General features: G+C 42.5%; 1 protein-coding gene across 12 annotated transcripts in view; it reads right to left on the bottom strand.

The window, feature by feature from the left end:
- Positions 1-24,910, bottom strand: part of ADGRL2 (adhesion G protein-coupled receptor L2) — a 217,052-nt gene that overhangs the window by 17,159 nt on the left and 174,983 nt on the right. For all 12 annotated transcript variants that reach the window (XM_066597835.1, XM_066597839.1, XM_066597837.1 and 9 more), the window contains 7 exons: positions 24,208-24,391; positions 23,561-23,683; positions 23,095-23,303; positions 18,613-18,786; positions 17,992-18,201; positions 16,288-16,508; positions 14,314-14,380 (listed from right to left, as the gene is read on the bottom strand). In XM_066597835.1, coding sequence (XP_066453932.1) covers positions 14,314-14,380; positions 16,288-16,508; positions 17,992-18,201; positions 18,613-18,786; positions 23,095-23,303; positions 23,561-23,683; positions 24,208-24,391 — 1,188 coding nt within the window. The remainder of the gene's footprint in view (positions 1-14,313; positions 14,381-16,287; positions 16,509-17,991; positions 18,202-18,612; positions 18,787-23,094; positions 23,304-23,560; positions 23,684-24,207; positions 24,392-24,910) is intronic.

The following is a 24,910-nucleotide window of genomic DNA, read 5'->3' as shown; positions in this document are numbered from 1 at the left end:
TTTCGAAAATATATTCGACTTGCAACAATTTTGGAATACCTTTTAGAACTAGTTACTTGGAACTACCTACTTTAAAATTAAAGGAGTTTTCTGGGACTAAATGATTGATGTCCTAGCCTCAGGATAGGTCATCAATAGTTGATGGGGTGTGTGTGGCACCGCCACTTGGGATTCCCACTGATCACCTGATTGAAGAGGCCCAGGCGCTGTTATGTGGCCTGAGAGCAGCTCAATCCGATTCAAGTGAATGGGATTGAGCTGCATTATCAGGCACAGCTACTATACAATGAACAACGCTGTGCCTGATATGGACTGAAGGGACCGTGGCGCTCACCCAAGTGCCACTGTCACTTCAATCAGCTGATCAATCGGCATCCCGAGCGACATACCCCCACCAATGAACTATTGATCATGATCCCGAGGATGGGTCATCGACAGTTTACTCCCAGAAAACTCCTTCCAAGGAAAGTGCATGGTCAAGCTCTGGAAGCCATCTTGACAGAACTCTATGGCTTCCTACATGGTAGATCTTGATAATGCAAAATGACTTGAGATGCTGGTTATCAATACCCACTAACAGGACTTTATGCCAGTGTTATAGCCAGACCTTCACTGGGCATAGCATACAGTATTTTGCCAAACAAAAACCTGCTAAAACATATTTGGGCCACTGCTTAGAAGACCAAGAAACCAAACAACTATTCAGAAGGACTTCCAATCATATTTTTCGTGAACCTATAAACCCAAATTAAAGTAGAGTACAGTACAAAACACAAAATGGATTTTTACATTTTCTGCCAATGTCCTCTGAATCTTAGTTTATCAATGGATGTCAGAGAACAGATTTTTGGGGCAGTAAATGTTATTTTGAAATAGTCTGCAGAGTGTTCCGATAATATACATATGTTGCTGCAGGGTAAGGGCTTATTCAGACGAGCGTGTTTATGCGCTTACATAGCTGCGCACAAAACCGTGTGTCTATTTGAACCCTGTGTTTTCCTATGTACTGTTCACATGTCCATGTTTTATAGGCATGCAAACGTGTGCACCTGCAAGAGATAGGTCATGTGTGCACCGCATGGGTCCGTGGTGCATGTAACTATTCCATGCGGGTAGTCCTCTTGTCACTGAATACTGTGACAGCACTGTCATAGTGTTCAGTAATGATGGCACTCCCTGTAAAGAATCGCAATATTCTTCCATTGCTTTTAATGAGGCCGCCACCACTGCCAACGATCCAATTGAAAGCAATGGGATGCAGGCAATCACTGCAGTGATTTTTGGGGTAGGGCTTTAAATATAAGCCCTTCCCTGAAAATCATCCCTAGCATGCGTAAATAAAATAAAAAAATTATATATATATATATTTATTTACCTCTCCGCTACTGTCGGCACTCAGGCCCGTCTAGCCGCTTGGTCTCCCTGCACTGCTCTGAAGCTCTTTTAGCAGGTGGGGATTTAAAATTCCTGCCTGCTGAAAGGGCTGTGTCTGATTGGATGAGCACTCAGCCAATCACAGGCAGCGCTAAGCCATCCATTGAATGACAGCTGAGTGTTGCCTGTTACTGGTCACAACGCTCAGCCAATCACAGGCAGCACTCGGCCATTCATTGAATTCACTGCAGGGGTTGCCAGCAGCCCATTTCTTTCAATGGGGCCCACTGGTAGCAGCGGCGGTGGCCCCATTGAAAGCAATGGGCACGGACCTTCATTCACGTGTATTTTGGCACGTACGTGGACGTGTGGTTTTGTGCGCACCTATCTACGCACGTAAACACGCTCATCTGAATGAAGTCTAATGGAGATTATGATATAAACTCTACATTACAGAATTTGCAGTTGAAGCCATAATTTGTTTAGGTCCATAAAATGGTAAATGCACAATTTTTTTTTCTCAACTACAATATATTGGTAATTAAGTCAAAAGGCTAACCCACAAGGACCTTATGGCAATGTGCTTCTGTAGTTACACAAAGTATTAAATGGTTGTTCCTCTTTAACGCTCAAGAAAAAAAGAGGGTTATTATGATCTGTAACAAAACATGTCTAAGGAGGCCCGGTGACCGCTGTTCAAACTATTGGATAATATGTGAGACGGTTTGAGAAAAGAAGGGCAGTCGACCAAACACTATAAAATGCAGCATACAAAAAATTCATTTGGGAAATCTAACAATGCACATTAGACTGACATCAGGACCATCACTTTGAATTATGTCTCTCACCAGTTACGTTCATTATTAATAAGGTTCAAACATAGTTTGCCAACAGAATGGAAAGAATGAGCAAAATAAGAGTGAACACTTAGCCATCTTACAAAGGAGTTTTAAGTGGGGACTTAGGGACACACGAGAAATAAACCTAAATGGAACACTAAGGACTTGTAAGGGAGAAAGTAAATATGGTAACAGGATGCTGAAGTCCTCTACATCTGCTACCTAGACTTCTATCGACAAGCAGCTCTACTTAGGTGGGAGATTTATTTTTCTCTTATAACACATTTGTCAATTATGAAATCCATCAGAGCTCACAGGGTAGCCATTAAAAAAACATTCAATATAGAAAAAAATTATTATATGGAACATTTACATTAAATTCTCTTATTGAACACTTAGTAGTATTTTTATTTTGTTTTTAATACCGCCTATATTAACATATTGCAAATACATAATTGCATCTAAGGGTGGAATGTTTTTGGTTTTCTGACTGTGGTACTGATAAAAGGGAGGATGGCCATTTCTAGTGTTTCACTTATTTTAAAGGCTCACTCTACCTAAAGCACGAACAAATCAAATCTTTGCACTTTCCTCCCCGTTTCTGATTGATATCTACTTTCTTTATATATTTTTTTCTTTTTTAATTCACTCCTGACTTTGGCTGAAAAACTGCCACAAAAACCACATGTATGATTCCAGAATACAAAAATATGTTGGGTGGTAACAAGACTGGACCTCTATAAAGGGGTTGTCTAGGCAATTAAAAGTTTTTGAAACTGACTTAGAAAGCTTTAAAATAATACAAGTAGTACTACTCACTTTACTCATCCCCGAACTCTCCTGATTTGATGATTTTGGGTGCCTTCAGTGGCCTCAGTCCTTCCTGGTCCCTGTTGACATAGACACTAGACTGCTACAGTCAATCACCAACTAATTGGCTGCAGTGAACATGTGTGTGTGTCAAAATGGACCAGAATGGCCATTGATTGGCTACAGCAGTTGAATGTCTTTGTCAACAGGGACCAAGAACTACAGAAACCAGTAGGGGACCGAGGAAATATCAAAACAGGAGTCGACCCTCTTAAGGGTGTGGGGCTCTTTTAGCCCTTGAAGGGGTTGTCCCGCGCTGAAACGTTTTTGTTTTTTTTCAATAGCCCCCCCGTTCGGCGCGAGACAAACCCGATGCATGTGTTGAAAAAAACAAAACGGATAGTACTTACCCGAATCCCCGCGCTCCGGTGACTTCTTACTTACCTTGTGAAGATGGCCGCCGGGATCTTCACCCTCGGTGGACCGCAGGTCTTCTGTGCGGTCCATTGCCGATTCCAGCCTCCTGATTGGCTGGAATCGGCACACGTGACGGGGCGGAGCTACAAGGAGCAGCTCTCCAGCACGAGCGGCCCCATTCAACACGGAGAAGACCGGACTGCGCAAGCGCGTCTAATCGGGCGATTAGACGCTGAAAATTAGACGGCACCATGGAGACGAGGACGCTAGCAACGGAACAGGTAAGTGAATAACTTCTGTATGGCTCATAATTCATGCACGATGTACATTACAAAGTGCATTAATATGGCCATACAGAAGTGTATACCCCAACTTTGTTTCGCGGGACAACCCCTTTAATAGGCTATTGCTGACAGTGAGTATAAAAAACAAGGAATGACTTCTAATGAGATGTCAATCTCAAAGTGGATGGGGGACTAACACTTATTTGGAAAAGCTCCATTTTACAAGCAGATGCTGTATTATGCCTAGTTCAGGCCTGGGAGGTGCACAATACAAGGACTATCTTTAGGGTGTTCTTTAAATCCCTGTCATATATGGCCACCTGCACTAGGCATAATAATGTTACTTTAAATCAACCACAGAGTAATAAAATTACTTGATTGTATAGCAATCAAGTGGCTATATAATGGCTACAAGTACAGTAGAAACATAGTAGAATGGTTAGGACTTGGCGTGCTTTAATTGCGTAAATCAAATAGTAGTCTTATTCGAAAGACAAATTACGTTTGCTTTAAACCAATTACAAATTCTCGTAAGAACGGCCAGAACAAAGATTGATGTCTGTGTGTTCAATAGGTGATCAGTCTTTTAATCATTAAAATAACTATCTGGATGAAACCTGAAGAGGTTTTTCAAGTCATAATAAACCCCTTGAGAGATCGTTGGCATTATAAATTGGTATTTAAATCTTCACCAGTTTCCCGACCTACCAGGCAGAACCTCCAGATGGGAAGCATTTATGAGAAATGCTAAAAGTCAGACTATAGGAAGCCTCGAATTCTGCTCACCACACCCAGTGTAATTAGAACAATGTGTGTGTGTTTGTTGGAATTGCTATGAGGGTGTATGCTCCAGTTTGGCAATCCGCCATCGCTGTCATGTAAGGACTCACAAGAAAATAACAACAGAGACGGAGTATGCATATGTTTGGTTTTTTTTCTTTTGAAAGTACATAGTTATTGTCCTCCGTAGACAATGACCATCTTTTCCCAACTTGTGTAGGTTACATCCCCAAACACAATGGGCAGAAGTGTCTCATAAAGTGGGAAGTTTGTATAAATACACCTGAAGGAAATGAACTCTAATGACTTCAGCTTGTGTAACGCTGTTTCAGTTTTGGGAACCTTGTAACCCTTATTCAGCTGAACTAACCAAAATAGATTAGCCATCAATGTTGAAGAGGACACGTCCAAAACTTTAAATCATCCTCTATAGTTTCAACCTAAATTCTCTTAAAGGGGTTGTCCCGTGCCGAAACGTGTTTTTTTTTTCTTCAATAGCCCCCCCGTTCGGCGCGAGACAAACCCGATGCAGGCATAAAAAAAACAAACCGTCCAGTACTTACCCGAATCCCCGCGCTCCGGCGACTTCTGACTTACCTTGTGAAGATGGCCGCCGGGATCTTCACCCTCGGTGGACCGCAGGTCTTCTGTGCGGTCCATTGCCGATTCCAGCCTCCTGATTGGCTGGAATCGGCACACGTGAGGGGGCGGAGCTACAAGGAGCCGCTCTCCGGCACGAGCGGCCCCATTCAGAAGGGAGACGACCGGACTGCGCAAGCGCGTCTAATCGGGCGATTAGACGCTGAAGATTAGACGGCACCATGGAGACGGGGACGCCAGCAACGGAACAGGTAAGTGAATAACTTCTGTATGGCTCATAATTAATGCACAATGTACATTACAAAGTGCATTAATATGGCCATACAGAAGTGTATACCCCCACTTTGTTTCGCGGGACAACCCCTTTAAGATAATGACACCTATCTGATATTATGTCTATTGGCAGTTCTCTCGCTTTGACGACGAGGGTCCGTAGCGCCGATCTAGAATGACCACGACCGAGAGCATTGTTCTATTCACAGTGTTGATGTTGCAGGAGATACCGTTGCCTATCTGTTGCACCCACAAGCGTCGCGGATGACCAGGACGCCTCCGCCATCCGGCAGGGGGTCGTCTCTTGATTTTCCTAGCAATTGCTGCGGTTAGAGGAACGTTGGTTGGGACAGCTTCTGACAAGTGTGCAACATGACCAAAAAGTGCGAGTCGTCTCCATGTTATTGTTTCTGTGATTGACTCAAGCCCCGTGCAAGCCTGTATCTCCCTGTTTCTGCCAACATCGCAAAATGGTTCTATTGACTGCCAACATCGCAAAATGGTCTTTATTGCACTGTGACCAGTAAGGACAATAAGGGCCTTTTTACATGGGATGACCTGTTGGCACAGATGTCCGACACACCGTCCCAGTGACGATCGTTCCTGTGCTTTAATACAGAAATGATCTTTACTCAGAAAATGGAGGTGGAGCAGGCAGAGATCTTCCAGCCCACCTCCATACACAGTAAACAGACAGTCGTTTATAGACGAAGGGTGGCCAGTTTGCATGGGCTGACCTGCCATTCATTTTTTTTGGATAGGTAAACTGAACAATAAATGATAAGAGAAGGACTTCTCATTCGCCATTCAGTCTGTGCATGTATTCAAACTGAATGACGATTGTTCAGAATCTCGCTGTATGCCGGAATCTGAACAATTTATTAAAAGGGCCCTAAAGTGTCCAACATGGTATCAAAAAAGAATTGCAATCAAAACATCGCCTCAGGCTCCATTTCTAGCAACTAAAGGTCTTTTCACACCTGCTATGTAATGTGCGTTGATCACATGGGAACAACACGCATGTCATTCGGCACTTGTTTTATTTACTTTTACACAAGCTGAGAATCAGGTTACGGGAACAAACCAATCGCTAGCACGAGTGTCCGCCCCGCAGTGTGAGCACGCCTGCGCAACCAACACTCCATTCAGTTTAGACCTTACTCTGGGGACATCAGTAACCTGTGGATAGGGGAGAACTTGTAATCTTGGTATGCAATCTATATCACAGGTCTAGTCTAGGGCACTCGTTTATGGCAAACACATGGTATCTCAAAAGGTTGTAGCTGGCAATAAATAAAATACCTTTCACACAGCTTGATGATGAGGCAAGAATATTCCTAGAGTCTGATCATTGGGCTGTTTGGGGGTACCACTGATTACCCAATGACCAAGCACATCTAATTTGTTACGTGATTGCATCTGTTATGTGGCACATAAACCATCAGCAGCACATCTCCCCATGTGAACAGGGGATGTGCTGCCAACAATGATGGACAATCTGAATCGACCTGTGCAAAGACCCAATAAATCTCCAAGATTGACGCCCATCTACTGCTCTGCACAAAAGGCATATTTTCTGAGTGCCTCATGCTTCTCCAGCCCATTCGGTCTTATTTCTAGACCAATATACGACCCCAAAGGATATAAAAACACAACAGAATGTGGATAATTGGCTAACCCAAAAACTAGTCCAACTTTTTTTTTTAATACTTATATTTTCTAGAACTGCCTCTAGCACCTACCACTTAGAAGTGATCCGCGATGCCCACTCCAGGATACTAACTGTCAACATTGTTGCTATTAATGTGCTCATAGTATATCTGCATTAGCCTATTGAACCTTGAGTCTGAATATGGCCAGGGCTTCCAAAAAAAAAAAAAAAAAGTCAGTCTGGAGAATCCGTAGATGAACCGAGGCCACAGAGCTGTCCTCAGCATGGTACTTCGAGGCTATGCAAAGACATTACAGCTTCTCCTTCTGCCCAAACACAGTACAAGTTCTGCTGTGTGTTTTATAACCTGCTCAATTGAATCATGTCTGCCTGCGCCTCGCATTTAAAAATTCATTCCACACAGCCTGCAGTGCTGACATGGATATGATAAGACAGTGGAAGAAAAACACTATTCTAAAGTAACCCAGCTGAACTGCACATGTTCTGACCCAAATTGTCCTCCCTGGAGCTTTTGTTACCTGGTGAGTGTATGGTCCTAAAACTGCACTTGTGTCTCGATATCTTTGCAGCTAGCCAGGCAGAAGACAATTTCTCCCTGGGACTGGCAGGCAAAGAGGTGTTTCTCTAAAGAAGGTTTCTAAATGAGTGCGCGAGACTGAACTCTTTGTGAACTGGATTAATTATTAAAGACGCAGATGGAGCTGTCCGAATGATAAGAACAGATCCTGACGTGTCATGATCTAAGATTTCATTAAACCATTTCAGGCATACTAATGGTATCCCAACGCTCATTACTTACATGCTTCCTCTTCATAGATATAATAACCCTACCACCATAGGAATGGCAGTCAGCACTATGACAGCGAGACGATGAGTGCTTTACATCCTATACATGCAAGCTAATGCAGAAGGGAAAAAAAAACTAACCGAAAACTTGTGTGCACAGCAATTCCCCAAACTGTCGAAATGAGCAAAATTCCTGCAAGGGAAGCACCGGTGCCTAAGTCATGGTAGCACATGATGTAAGATCAAGCTTGAGACTGGAACTTAGGACAACTAGAGGGCAAAGCAATTGCAGGAGAAGAATTACTCTCCGGCACGCCGATGTGATTGCTACCTGCTGTTTCATTTTGAGGTTGGGAATTCGGCTCCCAAAGGCCCCACACTTTCCAGGCTAAACAATTTACTTGTAGATAATAATGTTGTAGCCGGTAGTAAATAACACTGGGCTCCTGCTGATAGTGGTCAATTGATGCCCTTTACCTGTTTCTCTTTTCTTGAGGAGAATTATGGGAAAACATTGTACGGCCGTCTACAATAGAAGGTTGCTCCTATGTTTTACGGATCAGTTGGTAATTGTTGGGCAACTTAAAGCAAACTCCTGGAGGAGACCACGGATGTATTCCGGATCAGTGGCCCGACTGCGGTTTTATGCATTGATTGAAATAATGTCCCATAGAAAATCATTCATGGGACAGCAACATTCACACTTTGTTAACCATTATGATTACAGAGGTGATGATGACAATATAAATTGAAGGGTGACTCATTTCAATAAACTTTCTCTTTATTGATAGCCCAAGTGGTGACTGGAAAATCTATAATAGACTTGACCTAAACTTCTCTTTTCCACCTGAAGAATGACTCTAAAGTTGTGACCACTAGGCATCTCCCTTCTTTTTATCTTGCTGTCCACTGCCTGTTGTTATGAGAAATATTTCTCTAGTAATAGAAATGCTGAGGTTGAGAAGGATTAAAGGAAGACAGGGCAGGTCCTTGCAGGCTTCATTGTAAGCATTCAGCTCCTGGCTGTTACAGGCAATCTGCTCCTGTCACTGCACAGCATGCCCATCTCCTGACTAGTACAGAAAGCGTGGTCCCATCTCGTATCTATTTAACAGAAAGGAGGAGCTTCAGAAAGGGCTGTCTGGTATCCCATTGGCCAATGCATATGTGTGTTCCTGAGGAGGAGCGATTGCATAATGGGAAGTGGGGAAAAGGAAGTCCAAATCTCCATAGTGCTGGCAATCCTTTAGTAAAAAAAAAAAATATCCACCCCCTGTACTAGAGTGGAGGGGAAGTACCACCACATGAGTATCGGGACATTGCCAGGGGGTAAAAAAAAACGTACGAAAAAAAAAGGGGGTGGAAGATGATGAATAAATGTATAGCTGCTTGAATACAGATTTTGCATAGAAAGGAATGAAATTAAAGGGACGCTTAAAAGAAGATTCAATAATTATATAATTCACACTCCAAGTGCAAAAGGGAAGGTGAAGCGCCGCTCCTCTGATTTAGCGCCATTCAGAATCAAATTTCAAAGTTTGATTATTCTGAAACGCCGCAAGGTTTCAGAATAAGACACACATGGGCACAGTGTCCATGCCTGTCCTGGGTTCACACTGCCCGTGGTTCGAGCAACATGAAACTGGTGACAGGTCCCATTTATGGGCAAATCACTGCTGTACAATATATGACTAATTTTTTGCGATAGAAATGTTTTAGTTTCTGGTTACTTTGGGCTGAGTGACCCTAAACTACACAATCACACTTGAAGAATACACGCTTCCCATCTAGGAAGGCTGATTTAAAAGGGTTTTTTCCATGACTTAAAATTGCTTCACATTCATTCTGTCCTTCCTGGTTGCTGCAGCCAATCCTCGGCTTTAGAAGGTCACAACCCTGTTCAATGATTGGCTGCAGCAGTTACATGTCCTAATCAGCCACAACCAGGAAGGACAGCAGTCACAGGAAAACCCCTTTAAGGATTTTTAGAACCAAAGCCCCATTACAGTATAACAAAGATATATACAGTCGGAGTTATGTAGCTTAATTGCAGATAGAACACAATTAACTTAAACAAGTCACACTGGAGTAATAGTCCAAATAACAGCAATTAAAATCATCTTGCTTAAAGGGAATGCGTCATCAGAAAATGACCTTATGACCTAATTATATAATTCACATTTTTGTGTTCAATACACTTTTTAAAAATTTTTGTTGATATTTTTTTTTAATTTTCAACCACAATCTGTATTTAAAAAAAAAAAAAAAAAAAAAACCACAAGAAAAAAAACCTAAAATCCTGCATTCATTAGAGACTAATAATAATCTGACACTTCCTGATCTGTAGAAAAATCTTTGCAGCAGAAACATAGTATGTAAAGCCAAAAAAAGACATATGTCCATGCAGTTCAGCCTGTTACCCCCAATCTTGATCCAGAGGAAGGCAAAAAACCCAATGCGAAAGAAGCCAATTTTCCCCATTTAAGAGAAAATAGTTCTTCCTGACTTTAATCTGGCAATTGGAATAATCCCCGGATCACCGACCCTTCTGAAGTTATTAGACCTCATGTCCACGGCCGTGTCAGACTCCGCCAGCGGAATATTGCAGCAGAGTCCGACACGGTGCCCCCCAAAGACCCCATACTCTCCTCTCCGGATCAGCTGCGCGAGTGCCATCCGGCGACCTGGGGCGCATGCGCAGTGTAGCGCTTGACGCGGCCGGCGGTGGGTGGAGACTACAATGGAAGGCGGTCGTGTGTTTTTCCGCGGCAATTAGAACATGACGCAATTTCTTTCACGCCGCGAAATTCCATGGTAGAATTGTCCAGCGTAAACATTGGAAGGCAGAAAACTATTATTAGGTTCAATGGAACCTAAGAGCTGAGGGATAACTCCACGGATTTCCACCGCGGCAGAAATCCGTCCGTGGGCATTAGCCCTTAATGAATAAATAACAGTCATCTCACTTACATCACAGGCAGGATGACACTGAGAAGAGACACCTATATGGAATCACACAGGATCCACCACCCAAGATAGGTGATCAGCTGTAGCCATCTACTTCCCCTCCGTGCGCAGGTCATGGAGCATGCCTAGAACAGTCTCCCATACAAATCGGAGTTCCTTGTGTAAACGGCCCATGAAGCTGCTGTAAATCACCTCTCTAAATGCTGTTAAATGAAACTTAGGAAAGATGGCCGCCCCATAGATGTATACAGACAACAGAATAAAAGATTCTACAATCCAAAAACGATTTTAAAAATGGAAAATGTTTCTCTAGCTGCTTGTAATTAATTAATTTAAAAAAACTGGTCTAATGGTCCCTTTAAAGAGAATTATTATTAAATGCCTGCAATGAGCAATTAATAACATTTGTTCCTCTCTTTAGCAATAGAGACCAAGATCCGGTTGAGTTGGACACATTAGGACACCCAAGGGAATCTCTTAGAAAGCCAGCAAGCCAGGCTGTTAATAGTTCAGGAAAGCCTCTCCACCCAAACACTGTCATCCCTCTAAACGCATACAAAGATGGAGCGAGTGTTTGTTAGCAGCTTATAATAGTTTCCAGGTGGTGAGCAACCTGTACCAGGAAGACAGATAAATCTCGCTGCTATCTCCATAAAATCTAAGGAAGACTCCTCACAGATGTTTCCATCTGATACGCGAGGCCGTGTACATTTCATTAGGATATCAACGGATCACAAGAAAAGGAGCTAGACACGGTTTATACAACTCAACAGGGAAACTTCATAGGGTTCAGCCTCACTTGAGATTTCCTCACAAGGAGCAATTACACCAATCTACATCAATCTGTCACATTCAACTGAAGTCTTGCCCTCGTAATGAAAAGGACCCAGGTGAAAAACATGTGAGGATGACCAATAATCAATATAAGCAGCTACTTTCAAAGTGTAGATCCTACACTAAAGTTGTCCATCTGTGGCATCAGCTTCCTTCATAGACTAGAGTCCTTTAAAGATTAGTCTAGATTACTGATGAGCAGCCCAAGGGGCTGTAAATGCTATTCAACAATGTGTACTACTCTTTACGTCCTTCTGAGAGCGCGTTGAGGGCTCATAGGGACGGATCTCGCTCACATATTTGTGAGGAACTATTTGAATCAGAGTGAGAAGAGGCCACGTAATGTCCAATAAGTTGCGCTTTGGATTCAGTTGACCGTAGTGGAGCAAACGCTAATGAGAAATGCTCAGAAAGCCATGGTTGTGGTCATAAAACTTGCTACTACATGTAATAAAGGTTGTGTTCACATCTGTGCACAAAATGCTGGACAACCTGATAGCGTACTGCACTATTTTGTCCGATAAAATGCCGGAGAGTCGGCCAGAAGCTGGAAGGACAGATTATAACAAATGGGGCCATTTAGATTTTTCAGATATGTCATGTGTGGAGTCTGGCACTTCCAATTTTTCTGTTGTTCGACTGCTAGGACACACGGAACAGCAAAGTGCTGGTGGCACATTTTAGACATTGGTTTTTCAGATGTGGAGTGGTTCGGTTCTCTGCACTTACTGCTAATTGTCCTCATAAGAAAAAAATTGGCCTATGCCATTATTTAGGAAAAGCTCATTAAGTTTCATTTATCGAAGGATCTTTTGACAAACAAAAGGTCTAAGGGTGGGATCACACGGGGTGAAATTGCCACGGAAATTCCATGCAGACTATTTTTAATCCCGAGACTAAGCAGCACACACACACTGTGGACAAGCCGCGCGGAAACTTACATGCGGCGCGGAATCCAAATCTGCGACATTTCAATTGTATCGCTATTTCCGCAGTGGACTCTCTTCTCTCTATGGGGAGAGATTTCCACAGCAGAATACAGGCGGACAAGCCGCTTCAAGGCGGCGGTTTGGAAGCAGCCTTTCCGCCGCGGAATCTCTGTGCGGTCCCACTGGGCACATTCTTTGAGATTTCCATGTGAATCCAACTTAAAGGTGCCCATAACACCTTCAACAACCTGTGGCTGCCCCGTTATAATGAAAATTCAGCTCAGCTGAGCATTCGCATTGAAAATTCATTGTCCCCTTCGATTCTTCTTTCTCAAATATTATATGTCAAGGCAAAACTGAGCGACCTCCATACCCCTCTGAGGGGTCTGATGACTGAACACTGATGAGTAATGGGGCCTCTAGAACAGAATTAGAATTTAAGCAATTGACTAAATTATTCACTATTTAAATGGGCCGTACCAAAAATGACTTATCAGCTATTCACAGGTTAGGTGATAAACGTCTTATCAGTTAGAGTCTCACTGCAGAGACTCCCACCGATCTGGAGAATGGGGGCCCTATACCCTCCTCTTCTCATTATTGCAGGGTTGCTGCACTCACCCACAGGAATGCCAGATTAAACGTAGCGGCGGTCGCACATGCATGGCGCTGCTTGCTATCTCGGGCAGTTGTACTGAAAATGAACGGGGTAGCGCCGCACATGAGCAACCACTGCTCTATGCAATCTCCTCCTTACCGTGGGGGGTGCAGCGAGCCTGAAGTGAGGAGGAAAGGAGGCACGGGACCATCGTTCTCGGGATCAGTGGGGGTCTAAGTGATGAGACTCCACCAATCAGACTTTAATCACCTATTCTGTAGATAGGTGCTAAAAGCTGGTTTGGGTACCCCCCCCCCCCCTCTAAATTCAGTTCCAGGTTTAAGTAACACATCTCAGGAGGGGGTTAATGTAAAAAGGCAGGATTCACTAAATAATCTCAGACAGATGTCTAAACAAAGGCAGGACAGACACCTGTCTGGGATGATTTAGTGATCCTGTACTGAGCAGGGGGTTGGACCCGATGACCCTGGAGGTCCCAATGACCCTGGAGGTCCCTTCCAACTCTACCATTCTATGAAAAAATAGGATGGGTAAGTAATTAATAAACTTCTTTAAAGGGGTGGTCCAAAATATAAATTTATCCAGTAACAGTCTGCCCCCCCATGCAGTAAAATCACAAAGCGGCATATACTCACCTCTCCCCGATCCTGCGGCGTCCCACACTGGTCCTCCAGGTCTCCCCTTGGACTCCACATTCATCGGCAGTGCCAGGCTGTTTGCGGAATGCCACAGGAGCTGCAGCCCGCATTGCTGCTCGCTCGATCGCTGCGCTCTGTTATTGGCTACGACGTCCAGTAAACCGGACAGGACTACAGCCTGTAAATAAACAGCGCAGCGGTGCTGGACATAGCGGGAGCGAGGAGGGGCGAGTATATCCCGCTTTGCTATTTTACTGCACGGGAAACAGACTGTTACTTAATATCAGTTGGCCGCTCCTTTAACAGGTTACCGTAGTACGGAAAAAGAAAGAAAAAAAATTTCACCATTAAGCCCTTTCTTGGAATAATCCTTATAGAAAGACAGAGTGCGCTTGACATGTGATTTGGTCCATTAATAGGATCCTTACGGTGAAATGGCAAATTAAATTACTGTAACAATTAATAAAAGGATAAGGAGAACAACATCTTACCAGAATAATGAAAGCCACTGGACCAATAAAACTCCAGATGAAATTGTTGTCTACCTTCAGCCAGCACCTTTCAGACGGAAAAGCAGAAAATTAATACAAATGAGTTTGGAAATCACACTTCAGAACAAAAAGTTGCCGACACCAATCATGTCTGCGCTGCAAAGTGTCAGTGTGATGCGGGTATTGGGGAATCTTTGCAGAACAGACAGAGGGGCTGTCAGTGAACCACGGCGCGGCCATCTGACTATGTTACAAGGGTATCATTTATTTACTTTACACATTAATTGATGTATAGATTAGAATTTCAGCAGGAGATCTGTGATCTGAGCAGTTGTGGAAAAAAAAATAAAAAAAAAATAAAAAAAAAGGAAAAAAAAAATTATTTTATTTTTGCCCAGGCGATTCTTTTGTAATCCTCAAGTTTGGCCTTTTATCTTTATGGCATATGCAAAGTAGATGTCTCACTGGAATGTAACAGCCATAAAATGTTCAGCTGTCATGTTCTGCTGAAAACCAGTAGGACATTAAAAAATAACCCAAGTGGGACTTAAGGAGCATAAAAAAAAAAAAAAATCTGAAACATTGGTTATTAGGTTAAATGATGCATGAACCCATAAGCCCGGGCTTCACACGGCGGTTCACCATTTCCAAGCTTCGAAGTTTGCGGACTGAACATTTTTTCTCTGCTAATATGAGTACATTTCAGCTGTCACTATGGAGGCTGACGGACAATTTCTAAGCATCACTTTATTCTACATGGATTACAGAAGTGTTTAATGGGAAGTTACTTTAAGGTAAGAGTACGATGAAACACTACTTTGGCTAAAATATATATTTTATATTCATAGATATCAGTTATAGAGTAGACTATATAAAGAAAGTTTATTAGTCTTATAGGTATACTTTAAAATGGGTTCAAGGGAAGTTCCAGTGAGGACTGATCAATGAAAAATGGTGGAGCACCAAAGTCATTGCCCAATGCAATTAACGGACATTATGGAAACCTCAATGTAATAACTGGTATGTTAGGTAAGGCGCTAACCGATATATAGCAACATATATAGTAATTAGAGATGAGCGAGCATACTCGCTAAGGCAAACTACTCGAGCGAGTACTGCCTTATGCAAGTACCTGCCCGCTCGTCTCTAAAGATTCGGGTGCCGGCAGGGAGGAACGGAGGCGAGATCTCTCTCTCCCTCTTTTGCCCCCGCTCTCCCCTGCTCATCGCCGCAAGTCACACGAATCTTTAGAGACGAGCGGGCAGGTACTCGAATAAGGCACTACTCGCTCAAAAAAAAACATGAAGTGGGTGTGAATTACTCCATAATTAAGGGAGATAAATTACTTCCCAACTCCAAATTTGGAATAAGTCCAGGGATCAACATCCCATCTCCATATTTCTGCTACACATTACTTGCAATTTTTTTTTAGTTTCAAGAGAGGCATTCAGGGTCCTCTTGAACTTGCACTATGAATTGAGTATCACAACGTGTGGTAGACTTCTAGAATCCCACTGCTCTTACAGTAAAGAAGCTCTTTCAAAATTCCAGCCCCTCCAAAAAATTTAAACCTGCTCAGGGTGGTGTAAAAAAATTTTTTTTTTTTAAAGCCCTACTCAATTTACCCAGTTTTACATCATTAAATTATATTGGACAACCCCTTAAAGATTCAGCTTTAAAAAGGTCGAATGAGTGGCTCTAACTTTAGGTGGACCTGATTCATCCATATAGTTTTGAGCAGTTTCTCAGGTTCCAGTAATTTTCTGTGATGTGACTCAATGCAGACTTCTAAAAGTACTTTCTGCACTGCGCACAATTTAAATTTTTTTTAAGTCATTGCATTCTTGTATCTCAAGTAGGTAAAATTGCCCAAATTCTTAAACGCTAGACTGTATGGAGACACTGAAGAGCCTGTTTGCAAGGTGAACATCAAGGTTTCCATAAGTTAACAAGTTCTAGAGGTTCTAGACTTACGCTTTCTCCGTTCCGTAACTTTTGTAGTCGATAGCAGCAGAGACTCCAACCACGATAGCAGGGAAGAGGTATCCAACAACGTAGTAATACTTTTTCCTTGAATATTCGCTTTCAAATACTTCTACAAGCATGAGGTAAAGTTGGACTCCTTCCAGGCACATCCAGGCGAAGGCCGCCAGGAAGAAGTAATGAAGGAGACCAGCGAGAATAGCACAGGCGATCTAAGGAGAGAAAAAAATGGATCCAAGAACGATGAAACAATTTTAGTTGTGATCATCAAGTCAATGTATCATTGTAACGCAGTAAGATATGGGCGTGCTGGGGATTCCATAAATATGGCCAGCAATGAATTGTAGGGAGTGTATTGGGCTACAGTAAATTATTTTGGTACTATTAAAAATATTCTGACTTTCAGGAAATTAACCTGCTGGACACATGGTAAGAAAAAGAAAAGAGAAAAGGAGAAAAAAAAATCATGTCTTTATAGACCAAGAAATAGAATGGGCTATACAATCAATATGGCTCGTATAAATCAAGTACCGCATTTAACGACGTTATAAGACTTATGTTCTCATAGAATTCCATTAGCCAGTATAGTAAGTATTCAACTATTTAAAGCAAAAAAACTTGTGTTCATATACCCTTTTAGGGCATATGGTGGTGGTGGTGGTGGTGGTGGTGGTGGGGGGGGGGGGGGGCAATTAGAAACCACTCTCTATTACGCATGGCAACTAGACGTATAAACACCAACCCTGACTCAGAAGGACTAAGCACAACTGTCTTACATGGCGTAGTACTTAATTTGCACTACAGAATCCTCAGACAGCTTTTTTTGTAAATAAGGGGGTTGTTCAGTGCCCTAAAATTTTTGAAACCTGCCCAGTGTGAAAAAACATTAGGAAGTCATACTCAACTAACCTAATTCCCCTGCTGCTCCAGTCCAAACAGTGCCTAGTAGAGATGAGCGAGCATACTCGTTAAGGGCGATTGCTCAATCGAGCATTGCCCTTAGAGAGTACCTGCCCGCTCAGAAGAAAAGATTCGGCTGCCGGCGGCGAGCAGGGAGCGGCGAGGGAGAGCGGGGAGGAACGGAGGGGAGATCTCTCTCTCCCTCTCTCACCCCTGCTCACTGCCGCAACTCACCTCTCACCGGCGCCGGCAGCCGAACCTTTTCTTCCGAGTGGGGAGATACTCGCTAAGGACAATGCTCGATCGAGCAATTGTCCTTAGCGAGTATGCTCGCTCATCTCTAATGCCTAGTTCCTGCTACAATCCATTTCTGCTACTGCAGCGATAACATCCCAACACAAGGACATATGACTACTGACTGCAATCAGCAGCCAAAGTGAGAAGGTGACTGGATGCAGTGGTCACATGTCCCTGGTGTCAAGTGAGGTCATCCCTGCAGCAGACAGCATTAGGGGACTGGGCACTATCGGAACGGTACTGAGTGAGTTGAGTATGGCTTTTTTTTTTGGAATTTTTCCACTACCTTGAGCAGGTTTACATTTTTTTGAGGGGCTGGATAACCCCTTTAAAGATGACTGCCAGGAGGTTTCAAATCTATGCCACATGGCTAATTCTTGGTGGAGCTGCTCTACAAAAAGGGGGCTAGGTCACTGGGTCATGATGAGAATCCTTTTACAATTACAGAGAATTTAGTAAAGTAGGGAAAGTCATTTTATGCTAAGAAGAGCTCCTCACCACATTGCTTGTTTTATCAATGCTGATCAAGAACAAAGATTCCGCAATGAAGAGGTTGATGCAAAGATTCTTGTGTATTGTATTTCGATCACTCTGGAGACCACGGAAGAAACAGAAGGTAAAAATACAAATGGCTAGACAGACCAGGGAGATGACAATTCCCATTCGTGTGATGACATCCAAGAACTGTCCGTGTCTACTGTCTTTATACTGGAAAAGATAAAATAAAAGCCTTACTACAAAACTTTACTGGACTACAGGGCGAGAGGAAGAAGGTGAAATGAAAGGAAGAACTAAAATAAGTTGGACAACTGCAATAATAAAAGCTAAAAAAGAAAGTAAACTTTGAAAGGCATCTTTTATTGAAATCTATCATCCAAGAAATTTTCTAGAAGCTTTAACATAAAACTATTGTGCTTGCATTCACCATACTTCCTCCTTCCAACCTGCTTATCTCCTTTCCCATACATAAACCGAGGCTCACTCATCCCAAAACAATCCAAAGGGTGTTTTTTATTTAAACACAATAAAGGTTCACACCCTCTCTGTGCAGAAAATCATTTCCAATCATCAATTAATACAAAAGTAACATATTTGCTGTTGTGCCATAAGGATACATACCACAATCTCCCGATGGGCCATCAGGATGGCGAAATTAGTTAAGTGGCTACAAGCGCAGGTTGTGTGAGTTAGATTGGTTTCTACCAACCGGCAGCCCTGTGTGGACCAATATCCCATCATCGTTCTCTCAGAGTAGTTCCAAAAAGAACAGTTGGCGTTGAAATAATTATGTGGCTGAGAGAGAGAGTAAAAAAAATGAAATATTAAAACCAAGGAAGCATCAAGTATGGCAATCAAAACTTCTATGATCTAGAACCCCATGGTGAAGAATGGACATCGTGTAGTGTGGAAACGTTCAAAATGTTATGCTCTAGGAATCTGTCACCAGCCTTTTTGATTTCAACTGGCCCCAAAGCGTTCCCTACCACAAGCGGCACATGCTGCTCGCGCTTTCCTCACACCCCTTTCACCAGTCTGGTGTCTCTCATTGCCGCCGATGCTAGTGCAAGCAGCAGTAAAATCCCATACTTTCGTTGTGCGGCTCTCTGTGCCCAGTGGAACGGACAAGAGTGCTGAGGTTGAGGTGTCTGCACCTCAATACCAATAATGTGATGCGGATACACGGGGAACTGCCTAGGCACAAGGCTCTGCAGGGCTCTGGTTCCAGCATACACATTGCGTTACTAAAGCTGAGGTGCAGACATCTTAACGTCGGTGGCAAAGAAAGAGACCAAAGTGCGGTGGGGTGGGGGGGTAAGGATGAGGAAAGGCAAGGTAATTGGACTCTGGACTCAGGCAGCTTGACTCGTGACAAGAGGAGGGTCAGGAGCAGGCAGGGAGTGCGGTGGGTCCAGTTTAAAATCAAAAATGCTTGTGACAGAATCCCTTTAAGCATACGTAAAGCTTTCGTTTGGTTCATATAGTCCTAGAGATATCCACCTGACAGAATGGTCAATGAGAAATGGTAATTAGGAGACACATTTTGAAGACCAAAGCAAGAAATGCAAGGAGCTACCGCGTATGAAGGTAGAAAAATAAGAACAACTGGCATACAATAGCTGACATCTGTCATTTGGGAAGTCGGGGGTCCATGGCAATGTAACCCTGCGCAATTTATCAGTAAAGAACCCCAGATATGGAGCTGGGTTGTTAAAATGATACAGTCTATGAACCGAAGGCATTGGCACAGCCATTGTGTGGGCTGTACCAATGAAGAAAAGCAGCCTATCAATCCGCTAAGAAGCAGACACAATGAACAAGTCATGTCTAAACTTTTTAACAGAACGTGCTTTAGATCTTATTCCCCGTTATCAGGATCATTCCAAGTCTCCAAGGTTCTTTTTTTAACAGCTCTTAGCTGCAGCACTTTTCTTTCAAGGACAGAAAATCCATTATTTAGCGCTGAATGAGATAAAGCACTACAGAAATCTACTCAGTGTTACACAGTAAGGGAGCTGACTAAGGAGAGCAACAAACTCCACAATAATCACTGCATCTACTTCCAGCTCGGAAAAGAAAAAAATATCTAAAAAAAAAAAACACAACCCAAAAAACAACCTGTTAGCTTTATTGTGAGTCATACAAAAATACTTTCAGACGTTCCGATAAATCCTAAAAATGTTCACTTCTAGACGCCGCCGATTAGTCTAAATGGCAAATTCTCTTTTAAAATCTTTTTCTATAAAAGGTTGTAATATTGTTAATTTTTTTTTTCCTCACGTCCATTTTTAGATAATTGTCACAAGGGCTACCGGTGAAGAGCGGTGGAGGTCAAGCTGCCTTAGAAAATGAATCTTGTATTGGAAACGATGATTTTTGAAGAAGTATTTTTGAACATGCAATTGAGAAGATCTTTAATGAATCGTCAAGGCCTTTCTTCACTTCTTCTTGCATTTAACATGTAATGAGGGCGAGCTACCGGTGAATAGCTCTAGAGGAGAAATTGTCTAAGAAAATGGACACTATTTGGATAAAGAGATGATTTTTTTAAAGCAGCATATTTCAAAATGCAATTGAGAAGATCTTTAAGAACGTGTCAAGACTTTTCTTTAACTTCTTTTAGCATTTAACATGTAATGAAGATGTATAGAACATTAACATACTAACGAGTCATCTCATTAAAATTAATTTGCACATGCTAATCCGTGTATTCACAGGGAACAGGATCTGTCTCCTGTGTGCAAAAGCAAAAAAGTTAAAATAGAACATGGAAGCCATTAAATCTAGCCAAGTGCAAGTCTTGCAAAAAAAAAAAAAAAACATCTGGAATTGTAATGTGTCGTCACAGGAAATACTGTCCCTTTTAAAAGGTGTCCTGAACAACGGGCACCATGAACCCAAGACATGTAAGGGAAGGAAGGGTGGGGGGGACTTGTTATTTGTATAGCGCCAACTTATTCTGCAGCGCTTCTCAGGTAATTTATTTATTACCCCCCCCTGCAAGCTGGGTGCTCATTTTACTGACCTCGGAAGGATGGATGGGTCATTTAACCTTGAGTCGGCTACGTGAACTATGCGGGGATTGAACTCGCAACCTTCAGGTCATGAGCGAGAGCTTAACACTGTGCGCCACACATGTATACAATGTGCCCTTATATAGGTATTATTCTGAAATGCTTTGGCATTTTAGAATAAACATACTTTAAAGTGTTTTTATTGTGAACGCCGCAGCGTTTCAGAAGAACACCTACTTGGGGGCAATGGGCTTACTTGTCCCAGGTTCATGGAGCCCATTGTAAGCCATGAGCCTGGTAACAGGTTCCCTTTGAAGAACAGTCTTCGATATGGGATATATATAAGCAATCTTTAATCAATAGGAGAAGAACATCCTATTAAGTGTCCCATGGGGATGTGATGGACATGGGAACAGACAAATGGTATGGTATGGCAAAAGGTATGAATTTCTTCAGTCAGGTTTTTAGGCAGAGCCTATATCAGGGAGTTTGAGCACATCTCATATTAAGTTATTTTAGCCTTAGTCCTTGTTCCTACAGTAGATTTTTGATTTTTTTTTTTTTTTTGCCAAGCAGAGAGGAGAATACATAAAGATACTTCCTTCAGACTTATTTATGGGTGAAGAACCCATTTAATAAGCAACTAAAAAGATGTATGGGTAAGGGTTGAGTGATAGATGAAACTTTGCTTTGTTGGATCGATGGACTTTCTACCTTTAATCATACTAAGGTAACTTACGGAGGTCATACACCAAAGAGAACTGTCAGCTGAACTCATTCATCTGACCACTATCTCTTCCAAGCTCCTAAGACACATGCACGTTCAGCTTGGCCGTGTATGCATGTGTTTTCAATGGGAAAAAGGGGAATAAGCCTCCGGCAGACTCCTCTGGTGATGGCTTATCTCCCACAAGAATAAAGAATCAAGCATGCTGAAATCCAACATCCTCAATCCTTCTTCATCCATGGTATCTGCTATTAGAGGAGAGTCCAGAAACCATAGATGGTCAAGCTGGCCTAGCTGACGTTGAAGGGTTTTGTCCACCTCCACACTATTTATGGGCATCAGGGGTCCACTGCTCATTACCCTGGCTGATCAGTTGTTTGTCCAGAGGTTCTCAATGTGTAAGAAGGGGGAAGTGGATAGCTCTGCATGCATTGAAGCCTGGCTGGTATTGTAAGCACCATTCTCCTTCAATTTAATGCCATTCCAACCAAGGCCACTACAGTGGGAGCTATCTGGTTCATGCTCCATATACACTGACAGCTGCCGACATTACAGTTAATTTGCCACAGTCCCAACTGGTGAACCCCTGATGATCAACTTTTGATCTTACCCTTGGGATTGCTCATTGAAGTGTAAAGGTTGACATCCCCTTTAATCTAATGTGTATGGATACCTTAAAGGGGTTGTATGACAAAAAAAAAATGAAAGGCCAGGCAGGTGATAAAATAAAAAAAAATACAATATATTCACCTGTCTTTGGCCTCTGGGACCCAGCTGAGCCACTTCCGTTGGAGACTGCCGGAAGTCAGGTGACCACACCGGTGCAAAGGGAACCAAAGTCAGGTGACTGTGTGTTATTTTTTTTTATTTTAACGCATGCCCAGCCTTTACTGTCAGACAACCCCTTTAACACTCCAGGACAAAGAGTAGCTAAAAGAATCATAGCGACTGCCGCTATTTCCACAGTTTTCTCGAACCCTGGCATCTAAAGCCAAATTTTACACTTGGAGGCATCTAAACCTGCTAATTTATACAGAGTAATCAGAGTTTAGATTAAGCTGCCCTGCTGCTAAGGTAAGAGTTAATTTTCACTCACAAATGAATTAGACTCATTTACATTTTCATGTTGCTACTGAATTAGCTTTCATTAAGAATACACTTAAGTTCTAATAATCACTGATCCGAGTTTCATTTAATTTTATGTTCGATGACTAAAAGAAATTCTCCTTCTGACCTGGAGGCACATTTCAAATCTTGATGGAAACTTTTCTTTAATAGCCTAATACCCCGACCGACCACTCCATCCCAAATCACTTCCCGATTTTATAACCTTCCAGTCAACTCAACGTGACCACCACTCACATCAATGTGCTTGAGTGTAAAGTACACAGGGTCCGTTAAGAAGACACGACTGGATTCCTTGTTTATGGAGGCCGCAATCACGTCAGAGTTCACGGCGACGCGTGTGCTGTTTCGGCCGGTCAAATCGTTGTCCAGTTTTATGGTGGCGTTTTCTGTGCTGAGGAACTGGCCGAGGCTTTTGTACTTGATGAAGACCAACTTTGCTAAACCTGGCAGACGAAGGAAGAATAAATTAGCAAATGTATACAAGTGTCCTGCCGTCACCCGTAGTACGTACCGTTATACACTAACAAGCCAAATCCGCAGACCCTCATTAAAGTAAAGCTCAGCAGAAACGAGAGCTGCTCTACAGATGTTTCTGGAGCTCTTAAAGGAATCACCATTTGCTAATAAACAATTCCAACGCTAAAGTTACAGATCTGAGAGTTGGAACAATAGCAGTCGGAACATGTGCCCGGCGACTTACCATTCCTGCTGTTCTGTTTGACGGTGTTTGCAGAGAGCTGGATCAGGTTATCTTCGTTGTTGCCCTGAGGAAATCTCAACTCTTGCACCTGGCCCTCTGTATTGAGCACAGCCACTTCGAGAACTGGTTACGGTGAACAAGAGTCGAGAAAGACGACAGTACTGTTACAATGCAGCTATTATGAGGTCCCTCAACATGTGTGCAGGGAAAACAGTGGAACGGCTCTGTTAGTCTCTTGTTAATAGAAAACTGTGCTTAAGTTATATGAAAGGCACATTGAAATTTAAATCTGCAGCCCCACAGCAGAACACTGTTTAATAGCGTTATAATGTTACGTTACAAGATATTCTGGTTTTTAGCTCCTTTGGTATTAGATAGGCTTAGAACAACTCAATATACCTTGCAAACCTGGGAAATTTCAAAGCCTCCATTTCACGTTCCCCAAGCTAAACTTTACTTTGCCGAGGGAACCTATTTACACAGATTACCCTCCCTGTACAATCAACTCTAAACCAAAATTCAATTAATATCACAAGAATCACAGTAAACCTCCCTCGTTAATTAGCAATTACGGAAGTTTAATAATTGCAAAGATGAAGTGCAATGGAACTCTACAGCTATGTGCTATGCCTTCAAATGTTCCTTACCGATGTTGTTTGTGGGCATAGAGACTCTTGTAGGGTCTGCCAGGTTGTCCGCCAGTACAAATGCACCTTCCTCAAGGGTATCCAGTAACATTGTGGCAGCGTGTGCTTGCTCCGATGAATTCATGTCTCTCCAAGACTCCAAAGCATCAAACCTCAGTAGATTGTCCACCGTGTCTACAATAGCCTGAGAGAATCGAGATAATGTTAAGTCTCATCCTGCTATTTACAGACAACCGGTATTCGACGTAAAGAATCCTAGAACATACGTTCGGTTTGCTACAAAACAAAAATCTATTTAGATGGAAGTGGCCATACATTGCACGTACACCTGGAATGAATGAAACATGTGCAGAAAATAAAGTCATAAGCAAGGAACTTAAATGAATAGTAAGCTTGTCAGTGACTTTAAAGGATATTCCAAGGCGAATAAAAGAACACACAAAAGAAAATATAGCCAAAAGAAAAATACTTTGGTAATTATTGGTCACGCTGTATTTAAGGCATATATTAACTTGCCAGGGAACGTCTAAACAGGCATTTCATGTGTGCTTTAACTGTATTTAAACTAGGCAACTTGCCATCATGAAAAATACATTGGGCTAAACCTTCTATTAAATAATGCCATCTACACACATTATTTCACTTAGACATCATGCCCAGGCATCCCAGCCGAAGGGAGGCAACAAACAAAAGTAACCCTGCC

Source organism: Eleutherodactylus coqui, chromosome 3, assembly GCF_035609145.1.
Source record: "Eleutherodactylus coqui strain aEleCoq1 chromosome 3, aEleCoq1.hap1, whole genome shotgun sequence".
Taxonomy (NCBI): Eukaryota; Metazoa; Chordata; class Amphibia; order Anura; family Eleutherodactylidae; genus Eleutherodactylus; species Eleutherodactylus coqui.
Note: the sequence above shows the minus strand (reverse complement) of the source record. Positions and strands in the feature narration are given on the sequence as shown.